Raw genomic sequence first — 14,654 nt, forward strand, 5'->3', positions numbered from 1 at the left:
CTCCACCCCCACCTTCTAAAATCTGGCTTGAGTCCTTCTGTTTAGAGAGCCTCCCTGTTATCTCAGGTTGGCTCAGGTACATCCTTGGGGCTCCCACAGTGCCAATGCTACCTCCGTTACAGCGTGTGTCATGACTCCTGTACTGGGGCTCTCTGGGGCCCCTGTCTTCTCCCCCATGGACCAGGAACCCTGAGAGGGTGGGGCTGGTTCTCACTCACGTCTGGGTCCCAGCCTTGCCCTGCACTGGCCCTGGGGCCCAGGAGGCCTCAGAAAATAGGTATTGAATGAAACACTGCATTAACTGAAAAACCAAGACCCAAACCCAAAGTGCCCCATCCACTCACCCTGTCCCATTCACAGACAGGCCTGGCCAGAGCCGGTAGAAAAGGATGATTTATATACAATTTCCTGGGGACAAGGGCTTTGTACAGAGGGGGGAGGGTGAGGCCGGGGCCGTTGCTGGGTGCTGGCGTTGCCTCCATCCTGGGGAGACAGTGACAGGAGCAATGTGGCCAAGGAAAGGACCAGTTTCTAGGTGACTTCCTCCAAGTTCCGACTCTGTGTCCTCGGGCAGGTGACTCCTCTCTCTGGGCCTCAGTGTCCTCCTCTGTAAAATGGGGTGATAGATGACTCACTGGGCTGTTTGAGGCTCCGTGGACAGAGGAGAGGAAAGCACCAAGCTCCGGGCTTGGCACAGTTTCAATGCCAAAAACAACTCCATTCACCCTGAATGCTCACTATGTGTTTGGGCATCGCTGGCCAAGAGAACTAACTCTGCCACCATGAGAGATCTGCGCTCTCCAGGACAGCTGTGATACTAGCCACATGTGAATACTGGGCACTCTAAATGTGGCCAGCAAAACTGAGAAACTGAGTTTTTCATTTTACCTAATTTAAACTTAAACTAATAGTATGGTTATTGGAAGAGTGGGAAAACAAGGTGTGAACAGGGACAAGGGTAGGAGGAAAACTTCTCAATAGAAAATTGTATCTCGGGGACTTCCCTGGTGGTCCAGTGATTAAGACTTCGCCTTCCAATGCAGGGCGTGCGGGTTTGATCCCTGGTTCCTGGTCCCTGGTCGGGGAGCTAAGATCCCACATGCCTCGCGGCCAAAAACCCAAAACATAAAACAGAAGCAATATTGTAACAAATTCAATAAAGACTTTTAAAAAAAAGATAGAAAATTTGTTTAAAAAAAAAATAGTAAGTTGTATCTCAGACTTCCCTGGCGGTCCAGCGGTTAAGACTCTGCGCTTCCACTGCAGGGGGCACAGGTTCAATCCCTGGTCAGGGAAGCTCCCGCATACAGCGAGGTGTGGCCAAAAAATAAAAGATAAATTGTATCTAAAAAAAAAAAAAAAAATCTCAAAAAAAATTGTAATAAAAAGTACTGCCTGGGACTTCCCTGGTGGCACAGTGGTTAGGAGTCCACCTGCCAATGCAGGGGACACGGGTTCGAGCCCTGGTCTGGGAAGATCCCATATGCCACAGAGCTATTAAGCTCGTGCACTACAAGTACTGAGCCTGCACTCTAGAGCCTGTGCTCTGCAATGAGAAGCCCTTGCACCACAACAAAGAGTAGCCCCGCTCAGCACAACTAGAGAAAGCTCGTGCATAGCAACGAAGACCCAATGCAGCAAAAAAAAAAAAAATTCCTCAAAACAAATGCTGACACGAAAGATCATTTAATTTAGAAATTGTTCCGTGATCCAGTTATTGGAAAACTTCTGTAGGTTTCAAAGAACTTGAATATACGAATTTACTTATGCAACTGTAAATTTCATGGACTCAAAATACTGATCAAATATTTCTGATAAAAATTTCGCATATGCATTGAGATGTGTTGTGAGTGTAGCATACACACTACATTCTGAAGACCTGGTATGAAAAAAAGAATGTAAAAATATCTCATTGATAATTTTTTTAAGTATTGATTACATGTTGAGATGACAACATTTTGGATACACAGGGTGAAATAAAATATATTCTTTTTTTTTTAATCATACCACTGGGCTTATGGGATATTAGTTCCCCAACCAAGAATCAAACCCGTGCCCCTGCAGTGGAAGCACAGAGTCCTAACCACTGGACCACCAGGGGATTCCCTAAAATATATTCTTTATACTAACCTGCTTATTTTTACTTTAAAAAAAGATTCAGCTACTAGAAAATTTAAAATCACATGTGTGGCTTATATTCTATTTTCTTGGACACCGTTGCTCAAAGGGTTTTTCGTGGTCACTTCCCTTAACCTCTCAACAACTCTATGGTAGAAGGATTATTATTAGAGTCTTTTGTACAGATAAGGAAACTGAGGCAAAAGAGTGAAAGGCACAGAGTCAAATCCTGGCTCTGTCACTCACGAGCTGTGTGACTTTTGGCAAATGATTTACCTCTCTGGGCCTTGGTTTCCACCTCTGTGAAATGGAGATAATAATGGCACCAGCTTCTCAATTAAGTGAGTTCATTTGTAGAAAGCTCCAGCACAAGACCTGAGACACTGAGGCACTCCGCGTGTGAGCCATTGATGCCAGATGTTTCTTGTTAGATCCCTCTGGGCACGTTGGGAGCCTGGGCCCTGCACTCCTTCCTCCCTCGGGGCACCACCCACCTTCTGCCCCCAGACTGGTTCCCAGGTTTGCCTCTGGAGCTTCCTCTTCCTGCTGTCTTAGGAGAGAAGGCCCAGCTCCCCTACCTTGCCTCTGAGGCCTCGATGTTGCTGTGCCATTTTCAATCCCCCACCCATCCACCCCAGGCTGGGCAAAGTTGCTAGAACACCCTGACCTTTTTCCAACCAGGAGGGCTTTGCAGAGGCGGTACCCTCTGCCTGCTCCAGGAGGCCACTCTCTCCTGGCTTGCAGACTCCTGCATCCAAATACCTCCCCGGAGGTTGGGGTGGGCGGTGTCCTCGTGTCCGCAGGTCCCTACTGAGCTCACTGTCTCTCCCGAATCTCCCTCCTCCCCCCAGGTTCCCCGCTGGGCCAGACCCAGCGTCTGCTTGCGCCACCTCCCCTTCCTCCTTCCTCCCCGCCCCACCAAGCCTGTCAGTCTCCAGCCCCATCCCTCCCAATGATCCCTGATGCCTGACTCTGCCCATCCCCTCCTCTCCTCTCCGTCCCCGTGGTCCGGCCCTGGCTCAGGCCTTGTCCTCTCTCTCTGGACCCTCGCCCAGCAGCCTCCTCTTTGGCCTCCAGTCTGCTGTCTGTTCCAGTCTGTCCCCCTCCATGGCCCCAGAAGGGTCTTCTTGCATCCGGACCCACCCCTTCCCTGCTCAAGCCCCGCCCCCCACCCGCCCCTGCCACACATGCCACCCACGCCAACACCAAGTCCAGGGTCCTCAGCTTGATGAGGAGTCAGTGCTCCAGGCAGGGCACCTATGGCCCCCAAAGGATCAGCTGACTCCGGCCATGCCTTCCGCCCACCCCACAGGCTCACCCGCTCCCCAGGGTAAGGCATCCTCTGTCTCTTCCTTCGCCAGTGCAGGCACCAGGCAGCGGCCAGCAGCAGGAGGGCCACGGGCAGCAGCAGCAGCAGCAAGAGGAGCAGAAGAGGGGCCTGCGGGGCCGGCAGGGGGGTGGCCCCCAAAGCCCCGGGACTCCTTGGGGGCAGCAGGGTGGAGGAGTCTGCCAGGAGAGAGGAGGCTGGGTGACTGAGAAGGGCCAGGCCAGGGAAGGACAAAAAGGCCTGCCTGGTCCTGCTGTGTGACCTCAGGTGGGCTGCTCACTTCTCTGGGCCTCAGTCTCCTCATCCATAAAATGGGGATAATTATTGTATCGACTGTATAAGGTTGTCACAAAGATTAAATGCACGAATATACCGAAAGTGCTTAGAACAGTGTCTAGCACGTAGTAAGGTTGAATTTTACTTTTTTTTTTTTTTTTTTTTTTTTTTTTTTTTCAGTACGCGGGCCTCTCACTGTTGTGGCCTCTCCCGTTGCGGAGCACAGGCTCCGGACGCGCAGGCTCAGTGGCCATGGGTCACAGGCCCAGCCGCTCCGCGGCATGTGGGATCTTCCCGGACCGGGGCACGAACCCGTGTCCCCTGCATCGGCAGGCAGATTCTCAACCACTGCGCCACCAGGGAAGCCCGAATTTTACTTATTTTTTAAAGCCATTAATAACTTTTTATTTCAAATATATCATTTTACTTTTTTTTTTCTTTTTGCCCACACGGCATGTGGGATCTTAGCTCCCCAACCAGGGATCGAACCCAGGCCCCTGCCAGTGGAAGTGTGGAAGTCCTAACCAGTGGACCTCCAGGGAATTCCCTACATTTTATTTTATAAAGGGACAAATGTGTGTCTAGTGCTTATGTATTGATTTACTTATTTGTCTCCTTCCCCCAGTAGTCTGTGAGCTACACGAGGGTGACAGGAGCCTTATTGCCAGAACCTACTACTTAGTGCTGACTAAATAATAGTTTAATTTACATAAAGTAAATATCTGAGTGGATGAATGGACAGATAATAGAACAATGAAAGATACAATGTGTGAAGTTATGATGTCTCACAAGGCCCCCTTTGTTCCGTCTGTACTCTCACCCCCCACCTTCTCCCCTTTGCTTACTTGGCCTCAGCCACTGGGGCCTCCTCATGATTCCTTAAACAGGTAGGCAGGTTTCTGCCTCAGGGCCTTTGCACTGGCTGTTCCTGTTTTCACAACTTTCAGTGACTTTCCAGCCAACCACCTCAGCCCATGATTCCATCACCCTGTTTTAATTTGCCTGCATGGGGCTCGTTACACTCACTTTCCTGATTAATTATACGTTTACATGTTTATCGTCTGTCTCCTTGATTAGCGGGTCAGCCTCCCATGGACATGGACTTGATCTTGTTCTGTGCTGTGTCTACAATGCCAGGCGCCAGGGAGATGGTTAATAAAGGTTGGTTGAATGAATGATTAGTGATACATGTAAATACAAATGACAAAGTCAGATATAAATGACTAGGACTTCTCTGGTGGCACAGTGGTTAAGAATCCGCCTGCCAATGCAGGGGACATGGCTTCGATCCCTGGTCCGAGAAGATCCCACATGCCACAGAGCAACTAAGCCCGTGCACCACAACTACTGAGCCCGTTCACCACAGCTACCGAAGCCCACGCGCCTAGAGCCTGTGCTCCGCAACAGAAGCCACCGCAATGAGGAACCCGCGCACCGCAACAAAGAGTAGCCCCCGCTCGCTGCAACTAGAGAAAGCCTGCATGCAGCAATGAAGACCCAATGCAGCCAAACATAAATAAATAAATATATAAATGACTAAATGATTGGAAATGCAGAAAGAAACTGAGAAGAATATAATTAGAGTGGGAGGTTTTCTTATGTCCCCCCACCCCCACCCCTGCACAGCTTGCGGGATCTGACCAGGGATGGAACCTGTGCCCCCTGCAGTGGAAGCATGGAGTCCTAACCACTGGACCGCCAGGCAAGTCCCTAGAGCGGGAGGTTTTTAACCATCCCTCTCAGAACTTGACAGATTTTGTAGACAAATATAACAAAGATAGAAAATCTCTGAATAATACCAAGATAAGGTTGATAGAATATATACACACTGATTCAACCCTGATCGTACCAAAAAAAAAAAAAAAAAAAAAAACTATTAGTTTCCTAAGACCTTGTTCAGTTACAAAACCGATTATATACTTGGCCTTAAAGGAAACCTTAATAAACTGAACAAGTTAAGTTTTCACAGGGCGTGGTCTCTCGTCATATTCCAATAAAGTTATTTCACTTTGAAACTTATTTTTTTTTGGCCGCACCGCATGGCTTGAAGGATCTTAGTTCCCTGACCAGGGACTGAACCTGTGCCCTTGGGGGCAAAAGCTGAGTCCTAACCACTGGACCTCTAGGGAATTCCCCACTTTGAAACTTTAGGGCTGGCCCATCCAATATGGCGGCCACTTGCCTCATGTGGCGACTAAGTATGTGACATGCGGCCTATCTGAACTGAGATGTGCTGTCCGTGTAGAATACACACCAATTCTTAAAGACTTTGTAGGGAAAAAAGGATGTGAAATACCTCATTAAGTAATTTTTTTAAATATTGTGTTGAAATGATATTATTTTGGGTTAAAATATATTGGGTTAAATAAAAAATATTGAGTTAGTAAAATTTCTGGTTTAGGGACTTCCCTGGCGGTCCATTGGTTAGGACTCTGAGCTCTCACTGCCGAGGGCCCTGGTTCGATCCCTGATCAGGGAACTAAAATCCCACAAGTTGAGGGGTGTACCCCCCCAAAAAATTTTGTGATTTAAATATTATTTTTTAAATTATAAAATTATGAGAATTAAATTCAAGGGACTTCCCTGGTGGTCCAGTGGTTAAGACTCCGCTAAATAAATAAATAAATTCAATAACATCACAGAATTCCTGGGTGGTCCAGTGGTTAGGACTCTGCGCTTCCACTGCAGGGGGCACGGGTTTGATCCCTGGTTGGGGAACAAAGATCCCGCAAGCCATGCAGCACAGCCAAAATAATAATAATAATAAATTCAATAACATCATTATAGAGAACAGATTACTGGCTGACAGGGGTTAGGATGGGAGTTTTAGGATGAGATCTAGTTGCACAAACTCACATGTGGTTACACAAAGCTACATGTGTGATAAAATTACATAGACACACATACATACACACACACACACACACACTCTCTCTTTTAGGGGTTGAATGTGTCCCTCAAAATTCATACGATGAAAAAAAAAAAATTCATACGATGAAATCCTAACCCACAGTACCTCTGAATGTGCCCTTATTTGGAGATCAGGTCTGCAAAGAGGTGATCAAGTTAAAATGAGGTTGTTAGTGGTGGCCCTAATACAATATGACTGATATACTTATAAGAAGGGGAAATCTAGACACAGAGATTTGCATAGGGGGAGAGTGCCATGTGAACATGAAAATGGCCATCTATAAGCCAAGGAGAGAGACCTGAAACATCCTTCCCTCACAGCCCTCAGGAGAAGCTAGTCCTGCTGACACCTCAATTTCCCAACTGTAAGAAGATAAACTTCTGCTGCTTCAATCACCTGGTTGGTGGTACTTTGTTACAGCAGCTGTAACAAACTAATACACATACACATGCATGCACTCATATATAACTGGTAAACTCTGAATAAACTCTGTGGATTGCACCCACGTCAATTTCTTGGTTTTGACATTGTGCTATAATTAATGTTACCAAGCAAAAGGTACCACTGGGGAGGCTGGGTGAAGGGTGTGCAGGACCTCCCTGTACAGTTTCTATGCCCCTTTCCTTTGAATCTGTAATTATCCCAACATAAAAAAGTTTTAAAAATAAATCCACCAATAATATGCTAAAAAATAACAAACATTAAGAATCCTGGGGGCTTCCCTGGTGGCGCAGTGGTTGAGAGTCCGCCTGCCGATGCAGGGGACACGGGTTCGTGCCCCGGTCCGGGAGGATCCCACATGCCGCCAGAGCGTCTGGGCCCGTGAGCCGTGGCCGCTGCGCCTGCGCGTCCGGAGCCTGTGCTCCGCAACGGGAGAGGCCACAGCGGTGAGAGGCCCGCAAAAAAAAAAAAAAAGAATCCTGAAAAATAAGTGAATTAACCTTTTTCCTTTTTAACTGTTTTTAAACATGGCTATAAGAAAATTTACGCTTAAACGTGTGACTCTCATTCTATTTCTATGGCATAGAGCTACCTGAGAGAAACAGGCAGGGATGGTTAGTCCCTTCTCAGAGATGGGTAAACTGAGGCCCAGAGGGGGATGACAAGCCCAAAGTCACACAGCCCATAGGATTACGGTGGGGTCTGGGGAGCCCTGATTGGAGGGGTGAGGGCCTAGTGAAGGTGGGAGAGGAGGGGGTGGGGCGGTGGGCTCTGGGGTGCTGGGCACCTTTACCCGGCTGACACTGCAGCTCCAGGCACCTGGAGAAATTCCGGCGGGTGATCCAGGGCTTCAAGGCCACCAGCTGCTGGGAAGTGTCCTGCAGGAGGTGGGAGATGTTGGCCTGGACGAAGCGAAGACAGCTGGGGAGGGGCTGGGGGCAGGGGAGGGAGACGTCACCATGGCATCACCCCCAGCGTCACCTCAGGTCAAGGGCAAGGCCTGGGTCTCACAGAGGGTTTGGAGCCTTGCTCCCCCAGGTCGCTAGGGGGAAGCCTCCTTAGTAATGTCTAGCAATGCGGTCCAGTCAAACCTGGATCAGGAGGGAGTTTAGATCCCCTCCTTCTCCAGGTCGCTAGGGGTGAGAACCCCTTAGCAACAATCCTTCAACAGGGCCTGAGAAACAAACTTAGAACGGTGCATTGGGCTCAGACCCCTGGCCATCCTCCAGTACTTAAAGAATTGTCACTTCCCAGCACTGAGGGCCTCCAGCAGGACTGGGCTTCTAGCTCCACCTCCCTCAGGCTGCTCAGGTCAAAGGAAATCTCCAGTAAGGCCTCGCTGACATTTGCTTCCAATCCCTAGGAGAGCATCACCATCCCCTCACTTGTTCCCCAAGTTCAGGGCTGACCTGGAAGGCACATGAGGTGACGAAGTGTATCTCGGTGTTGACAGCCTCCAGCAGTTTCCCCATCTGGGACCCAGCCACGGTCTTGAGCCGTCCCATCCAGCGCTGGGCTAGGACCAGACGCCAGAAAGCCCCACAGAGCTCGTCCTGGGGAGAGATCACCCAGGCTCTGGGTCCCGTGGGCGGAGGGGGCAGGCGGCTTAGACTGGAGGGGCTGGGGGCTGGGACTGCAGCGTCCCAGGGGAGGAGGGGGCCGGGTCAGCACACTAGCCTGGCTCCCTGAGGGGTGGTGAATCTTGAATCTCTCCTTCCCACCTCCATCCCGGGCCCCTCCCATCTGTGACTCACGTCCTGCAGGTTGGAGGCAACAGTGACTGGGTAATCTTGAAGCAGGTAGTCAGACTGCGGGAGAAAACAGGGTCAGGCCTGGCTGCAGACAGGAGGAAAGAGAGCTATGGGGACCCGGGGGCAGGGGGGACAGCGGCCCAGAGAGAAGGGGGCGGCAACCAGGGTGGGGAGATGGGGACCCAGAGAGAGGGGTACAGAGACCTGGGGGGGCGGGGACCCAAAGGGAGGGGGACAGGGACCCAGAGAGTTGGGGGCGGGGACTTGGGGGAGGGGAGCCGGGGACCCAGGGTGCGGAGACGGGGAGCCACAGAGACCTAGACAGGGGCAACTCAGACCCAGAGACAGAGCCTCGGCGTCAGGTTTGGAGCAGGGACGCTCACCAGCTTGCCGATGGTGCTGGCGAAGGTGGAGGAGATGGGGCTGTGGGGGAAGGAGCACCCCGGGGTCCCACGGAGGCCGGGGCTCAGCAGCAGTAGCAGCAGCAGCAGCAGCGGCGTCTGCGGGCCGCGCGGAGTGAGGCCTCCATAGGCCCCGCCCCCGCCCCCGCCCCCCGTCGAGGCTGCCCCCTCCGGCCCCCTTTTCTCTCTTCCCTCCAGCTCCTTTCCAGCTCTTCCACTTCTCAGCTCCTCCTCCTCTGGGCTCCTGTGTGCCCACCTCGGACTGTCTTTCCTGTATCTCTTTCCGCCTCTGGTCGGGTGCTGACCAGTTTTCCCCCTCCTCTGCCCCATGTGTTTCGCCCCCCATCTCCCCACCTCGACCCATCTCTCTCTGCTCACTGCTGCTCAGGATTTTCTCATCTCTGCCCATCCCTCTGCCCCTCCATGCTCATCTCTCCTGTTTCTCCCTAGATCTGGGTCCCATCTTTCCCATTTGTACCCACCTCCCTGCTTCTTCCCCCGACCCTTACCCATCTCTCCCCACCCCTGTCCATCTTCCCCACCCCTGTCCACCCCAACTCGGTCCATCTCCCCTCTCAGCTCTACCCATCTTGACACCGCTCTTCCTTTCCCCCACCTTAACCCCCAGGGATACGCACAGTTGGGCTCCAGGCTGGCGCCAGCACTATCATTTCGGCCCGGGGCCCCTCATGCCTGTGGCCGGATCTTGGAAGGGACAGAAGAGCGAGTCTCGGACCCCCGCACCCCAGCCCCTTCCTTGCCCGCCCCTCCCGCCCCTTCACCTCCCCGTCCCTCCCTCCCCACCCCTCCCCGCCCCTCCCTCCCCACCCCTCCCCGCCCCTCCGCCCCTCCCTCGGTCCTTTGATGTGGCTAAGTTTCCGCCTCCTACTCTATAGAACTTCCTGCGTGAAGCACGGTTATGGTGAAAAACTCCTCATCTCCCCTTCTAAGTACCCCGACGTCTGGTGCCCGCAACCCTCCCCAGGCCAGGGACCCAGGAACCCGACCCCCACCCCTCTCCGCTCAGCCCCAAGAGGGGGGTCCCGGCCCCGCCCTTCGGGGACCAGGAGCCCCTTTCTCCTCACGCACCAGGGTTGCCCCAGCTGGGTGTGGAAGGGGCCACGCCGGGTGACAGCCAGAGATCGAAAGTGAAAGGAAATCTTGGGGGGAGATAGTGAGCTGGGCGTGGGGTGGGCGGGTGGGAATCGGGCTGGTGCAAGGGGCGCCACCTGGTGGTGACAGTGGCAGCTGACGCCGCAAAGGGCGTCTCCGTGGGACTCCCGCTCAAGTGGGCTGAGGTTGGGTTGTTCCCTGGCGGGGGGAAACAGTGAATGGGGAGCTGCAGTTCCAACGTGGATCTGTCTCTAGCTAGAGCTAGTCACACAGGGCCAGGAGGTCACCCTGAGCCCTTCATCTTTGCCTTGAAACCTCAGCCCCAGCCCCCAACCCCAGTCACCTTCCACATCGAGGTAAGTGACAGCTCCATCCTTCCAGGTGTTCAGGCCCAAATGCATGGAGGGGACTTGTGACTCTGTTTGCCTCTCACTGTCCACTGACAGTCCAGTCTGTCAGCAAAGTTGTTGGCTGACCATCAAAATGTATCCAGAATCCGCCCACCTCTCATCACCCGCACTGCCACCACCATCACCCTCCTGCATGTCACTTTTCCCTATACCCACCTCATCAGCTTCCCTGCCTCAGCCTGTTCTCCATATGCAGCCAGAGGGAGCCTGTGAAGACCTAAGTCCCCTCGCGTCCCTCCTCTGCTCCAACGCCACCGCCCACCCCCGTACCTGCCACAAAAGTCCAAGGCCTCACTGTGGCCTAGACAGACCTGCAGGATCCGGCCCTGTCCCCTGTCTCCTCTCTCCTCCCTACTCACTCAAATCCAGCCAAGCTGGCCTAAGGCAGGCACGCTACTGGCCCAGGGCCTTTGCACTGGCTGTTCTCTCAGCCTGGAATGCCCTTCCCCCAGATACCCACATGGCTCAACCTGATCTCATTCAGGTCTTTGCTCAACTACACAAGGCAAAGCCTTCCCCAGCCACCCTCTGTCAAGTTGCACTCCCCTCCCAGCACTCCCACGCATCCCTGCTTTGTGGCTCTCTCCCTCATCATGACCTTTATTGTCAGTTGTCCCTATGAGGATGTCAGCTCTGGGAGGACCACGGTGAGTGTCCGATTACCCAGCTGGATCTCCAGCACCAAGAACTGTGCGTGGCTCACGGTAAGTGCTCAATCAACATTTGTTAAATGAATGAACAGGTGGATCCTGGCCCCTTCAGCATTGTTGTGGTGTATTGGAGAATGCGTCTGGTCCCGGCTGTTTCCTGGGAGACAACCTCTAAATCCTACGAACTTGCAGGTAAGTGATAGGCTTGTCTTTGTTATTCATGGATGGAGGGTGCTCCCTGACCACACCTGAGTTTATACTAATGAGGGACTCAGGATGGGGGCCAGTCAGGACCAGAAAAACCAGTCATGTGATTAGAGGGTTGCAGCTTGGAGGCACAGGAAGAAGTCTAACTTACCGACCTCTCACCTCCAACCTCGAGGGAAGGGGAGGGAGGTTAGAAGTTGAGTTCAATTTCTGTCTCCAACTTCACATGGCTTTTTCCTCTTCTGTCTTCTCCAATTTTTTTTAAATTTTCTTTTGCGGTACGCGGGGCTCTCACTGTTGTGGCCCCTCCCGTCGTGGAGCACAGGCTCAGCGGCCATGACTCACGGGCCCAGCCGCTCCACGGCATGTGGGATCTTCCCGGACCAGGTCTCGAACCCGTGTCCCCTGCATCGGCAGGCAGACTCTCGACCACTGCGCCACCAGGGAAGCCCTGTCTTCTCCTCTTGTCTCTCATAAGGGTCTACTTGGATAATCCAGGATATCTCGAGATCCTTGACTTAATTACATCTGCAAAGACTTTTTCCAAATGAGGTTACATTCATAGGTTCCGGGGTTAGGACATTATCTTTTGGGGGCCACCACTGAAACCACTAGTTCCCTCAAAGCTGTTTCTCACCTCTGGAAGCGGCATGTGCAAAGGCCGCACTGGCTGTTTCCTCTACCAGGGATGCTCTCCCCCCACCACTTTTCTAACCTAATTAGATCCTCATTGTCCTTCAAGACCCAATGCAGTCACTAATCACCAGGGAAATGCAAATCACAACCACAGTGAGATATCACCTCACACACCTGTTAGGATGGCTATTATCAAAAAGACAGAGATAAGTGTTGGAGAGGGTGAGGGGGAATGTAAACTGGTACGGCCACTACGGAAAAAGGTGTGAAGATCGCTAACAAAATAACAAATAGAGGGAATTCCCTGGTGGTCCAGTGGTTAGGACTTCGTGCTGCCTTCACTGCCGAGGTCTGGGAACTAAGAACCCACAAGCCACGCAGTGCAGCCAAAACCAAAAGAACAACAAAAAAAGTGTCCATTGGCTAACGCGGATGAAGAAGACATGTGTATATACACACAATGGAATAGTATTCGGCCACAAAAAGAAGGAAAACCTGCCATTAACCTGGAGGACATTATGCTAAGTGAAATTAGTCGAAGACTAATACTGTATAGTGTCACATATGGGGAATCTAAAAAAGTCAAGTTAATAGAGCCAGAGAGTAAAATGGTGGCTGCCAGCAGCTGGGAGGTCAGGGAAAAAGACAAATTTTTAGTTATGAGTAAGTTCTGAGGATCTAATGCATGGCATGGTGACCGCATTTAACAAGACTGTACGGTATTCTTGGAAGTGGCTGAGAGTGGATTTTTTTTTAAAGTAATTATTTATTTTTGGCTGTGTTGGGTCTTCGTTGCTGCGTGCGGGCTTTCTCTAGCTGTGGCGAGTGAGAGCTACTCCTTGTTGCGGTGCGCGGGCTTCTTCTCACTGCTGTGGCTTCTCTTGTTGCGGAGCACGGGCTCTAGGCGCGCGGGCTTAGTTGCTCCGCAGCATGTGGGATCTTCCCAGACCAGGGCTGGAACCTGTGTCCCCTACATTGGCAGGCGGATTCTTAACCACTGCGCCACCAGGCAAGTCCTGTGAGAGTGGATCTCCAGTGTTCTCACCACAAATAAAAAAGGTAAGTATGTGAGGTGACGGATGTGTTAATTAACTTGATTGTGGTAATCATTTCACAGTGCATATGTATGTTAAATTATCATGTTGCACACTTTAAGAAATACACTGTAGAACTGAAATATATACAATTTTTAACTGTCAATTATACCCCAATAAGGCTGGGGAAAAAAATACTCAGTGAAGTGGCACCTGCCTTGGGAAGATTCCTGACATCTCTCTCGCCTTCACCTCATACACAGACACACACACACATACTCAAGTTGGGAAAGGTGTCTTCTTCAGGCCCCCAGAGTGCCCCGAGCTCCTACCACTGCGATAGTACTGTACCTACCTGTCACCTTAGGTTACATCAGTGTCTTTCAGTCAGAGCTGAGCCTACCTCTCCTCTGCTCACAGATCCTCTATGGCTCCCTAGTGCCCTTGGGACAAATTCCCAACCCCTGCTGACACCTTAATTTTAGCTCAGTGAGACCCATTTCAGACTTCTGACCTCCAGAGTTGTAAGATACTATGTGGCACTAAGTGTCCTCTGTGGTCTGGACTGGGGGTATAGAGACCTCCTGTAGTTGGCTTTGGCTGGTTAAAGCAACAGGACTAATAGGAAGGTCACTGAGGCAGACCATGGAATCTGGGGGGAAGTTATCAAACCCCAGAGGAACTAGAGCCTTCCAGGGACTTTCCTCCAAGACGTTCCTGTGTCTTTCCTGTCCAAACATCCAGATACTGGGAGACGTTATCTATTCTGCCCAGCTTTAATCAAATACTGACAGGAGGTTGTCTGCTCTCATTTGCCCCAGGACAAAAGCAACCTCTAATTAACAGCATGTTTTGTGTAACCATCACAGAATCTACCCAATGAGGTTGGAACTATTAGCCCCAATTTATAGATGAGGAAACTGAGGCTTAAGAATGGTGAAGAAGCTTTCCTAAAGTCACATGGCTAGAAGGATCTGGAATGAAGCAGACAGGCAGATACAAGACCCAAGAGATCACATGACCACTGAGGCGGGACCTGAATACAGCTCCTGCTTGCATTCGTGTTCTCAGGACCTGGGTTTCCCGGCTGCGTATCTTGCCCTATTTTCCATATCTCTGTAGCTTTCCAGAAAATTTCCTTTTATCCTAAGCTAGTGTGTGTGGGTTCCTTGCATCAAAAAGAATTCTCAAACAGTGGTATGCTGGGGTGGCTCGTGGAACTGTTAAAAATTCAGGAATTGTCAGCCGGTCGTTCAAGCATCTGGAGCTTGAAATGGACATGGTAGGAGCACCACGGAACTGGCTAAAGTCACTTACCATGGATTTTATTTTATTCCAGAGAGCGACTGTGTTTTATTTTCACCAGCACACCACAGATT

The 14,654-nt window shown here is 51.3% G+C and overlaps 1 protein-coding gene across 6 annotated transcripts; it reads right to left on the bottom strand.

Moving 5' to 3' along the window:
* Nucleotides 1-375: 375 nt before the first annotated feature.
* FLT3LG (fms related receptor tyrosine kinase 3 ligand) lies at nucleotides 376-14,621 on the bottom strand. Of its 6 annotated transcripts, XM_067018740.1 has the most exons (9): nucleotides 14,593-14,621; nucleotides 11,757-12,142; nucleotides 9,864-9,930; nucleotides 9,208-9,324; nucleotides 8,828-8,881; nucleotides 8,483-8,626; nucleotides 7,867-8,005; nucleotides 3,437-3,624; nucleotides 376-607 (listed from the first exon to the last, which is right to left on the bottom strand). In XM_067018740.1, exons 3-9 carry the CDS (start codon nucleotides 9,894-9,896, stop codon nucleotides 395-397), a joined length of 888 nt encoding a protein of 295 aa, XP_066874841.1. In that variant the 5' UTR covers nucleotides 9,897-9,930; nucleotides 11,757-12,142; nucleotides 14,593-14,621; the 3' UTR covers nucleotides 376-394. The 6 variants fall into 6 exon arrangements, with proteins under 6 accessions (XP_066874841.1, XP_066874842.1, XP_058901259.1 ...); XM_067018741.1 differs by lacking the exons at nucleotides 11,757-12,142; nucleotides 14,593-14,621 and adding an exon at nucleotides 10,682-10,740; XM_059045276.2 differs by lacking the exons at nucleotides 11,757-12,142; nucleotides 14,593-14,621 and adding an exon at nucleotides 10,315-10,383 and having other exon boundaries at nucleotides 7,867-7,951.
* Between the last annotated feature and the right edge of the window lie 33 nt (nucleotides 14,622-14,654).

The sequence above is a fragment of the Kogia breviceps genome, chromosome 18, assembly GCF_026419965.1.
Source record: "Kogia breviceps isolate mKogBre1 chromosome 18, mKogBre1 haplotype 1, whole genome shotgun sequence".
NCBI lineage: Eukaryota > Metazoa > Chordata > Mammalia > Artiodactyla > Physeteridae > Kogia > Kogia breviceps.

What these genes read in the sequence shown, in the direction of transcription:
- FLT3LG (XM_067018740.1), bottom strand. Translation starts at nt 9,896, where the DNA reads ATGATAGTGCTGGCGCCAGCCTGGAGCCCAACT. An exon ending in CGCCAGCCTGGAGCCCAACT is followed by an intron (nt 9,325 to 9,863) that starts GTGCGTATCCCT and finishes CGCGGCCCGCAG; the next exon opens with ACGCCGCTGCTGCTGCTGCT. An exon ending in TCACCTCATGTGCCTTCCAG is followed by an intron (nt 8,006 to 8,482) that starts GTCAGCCCTGAA and finishes CCCTGCCCCCAG; the next exon opens with CCCCTCCCCAGCTGTCTTCG.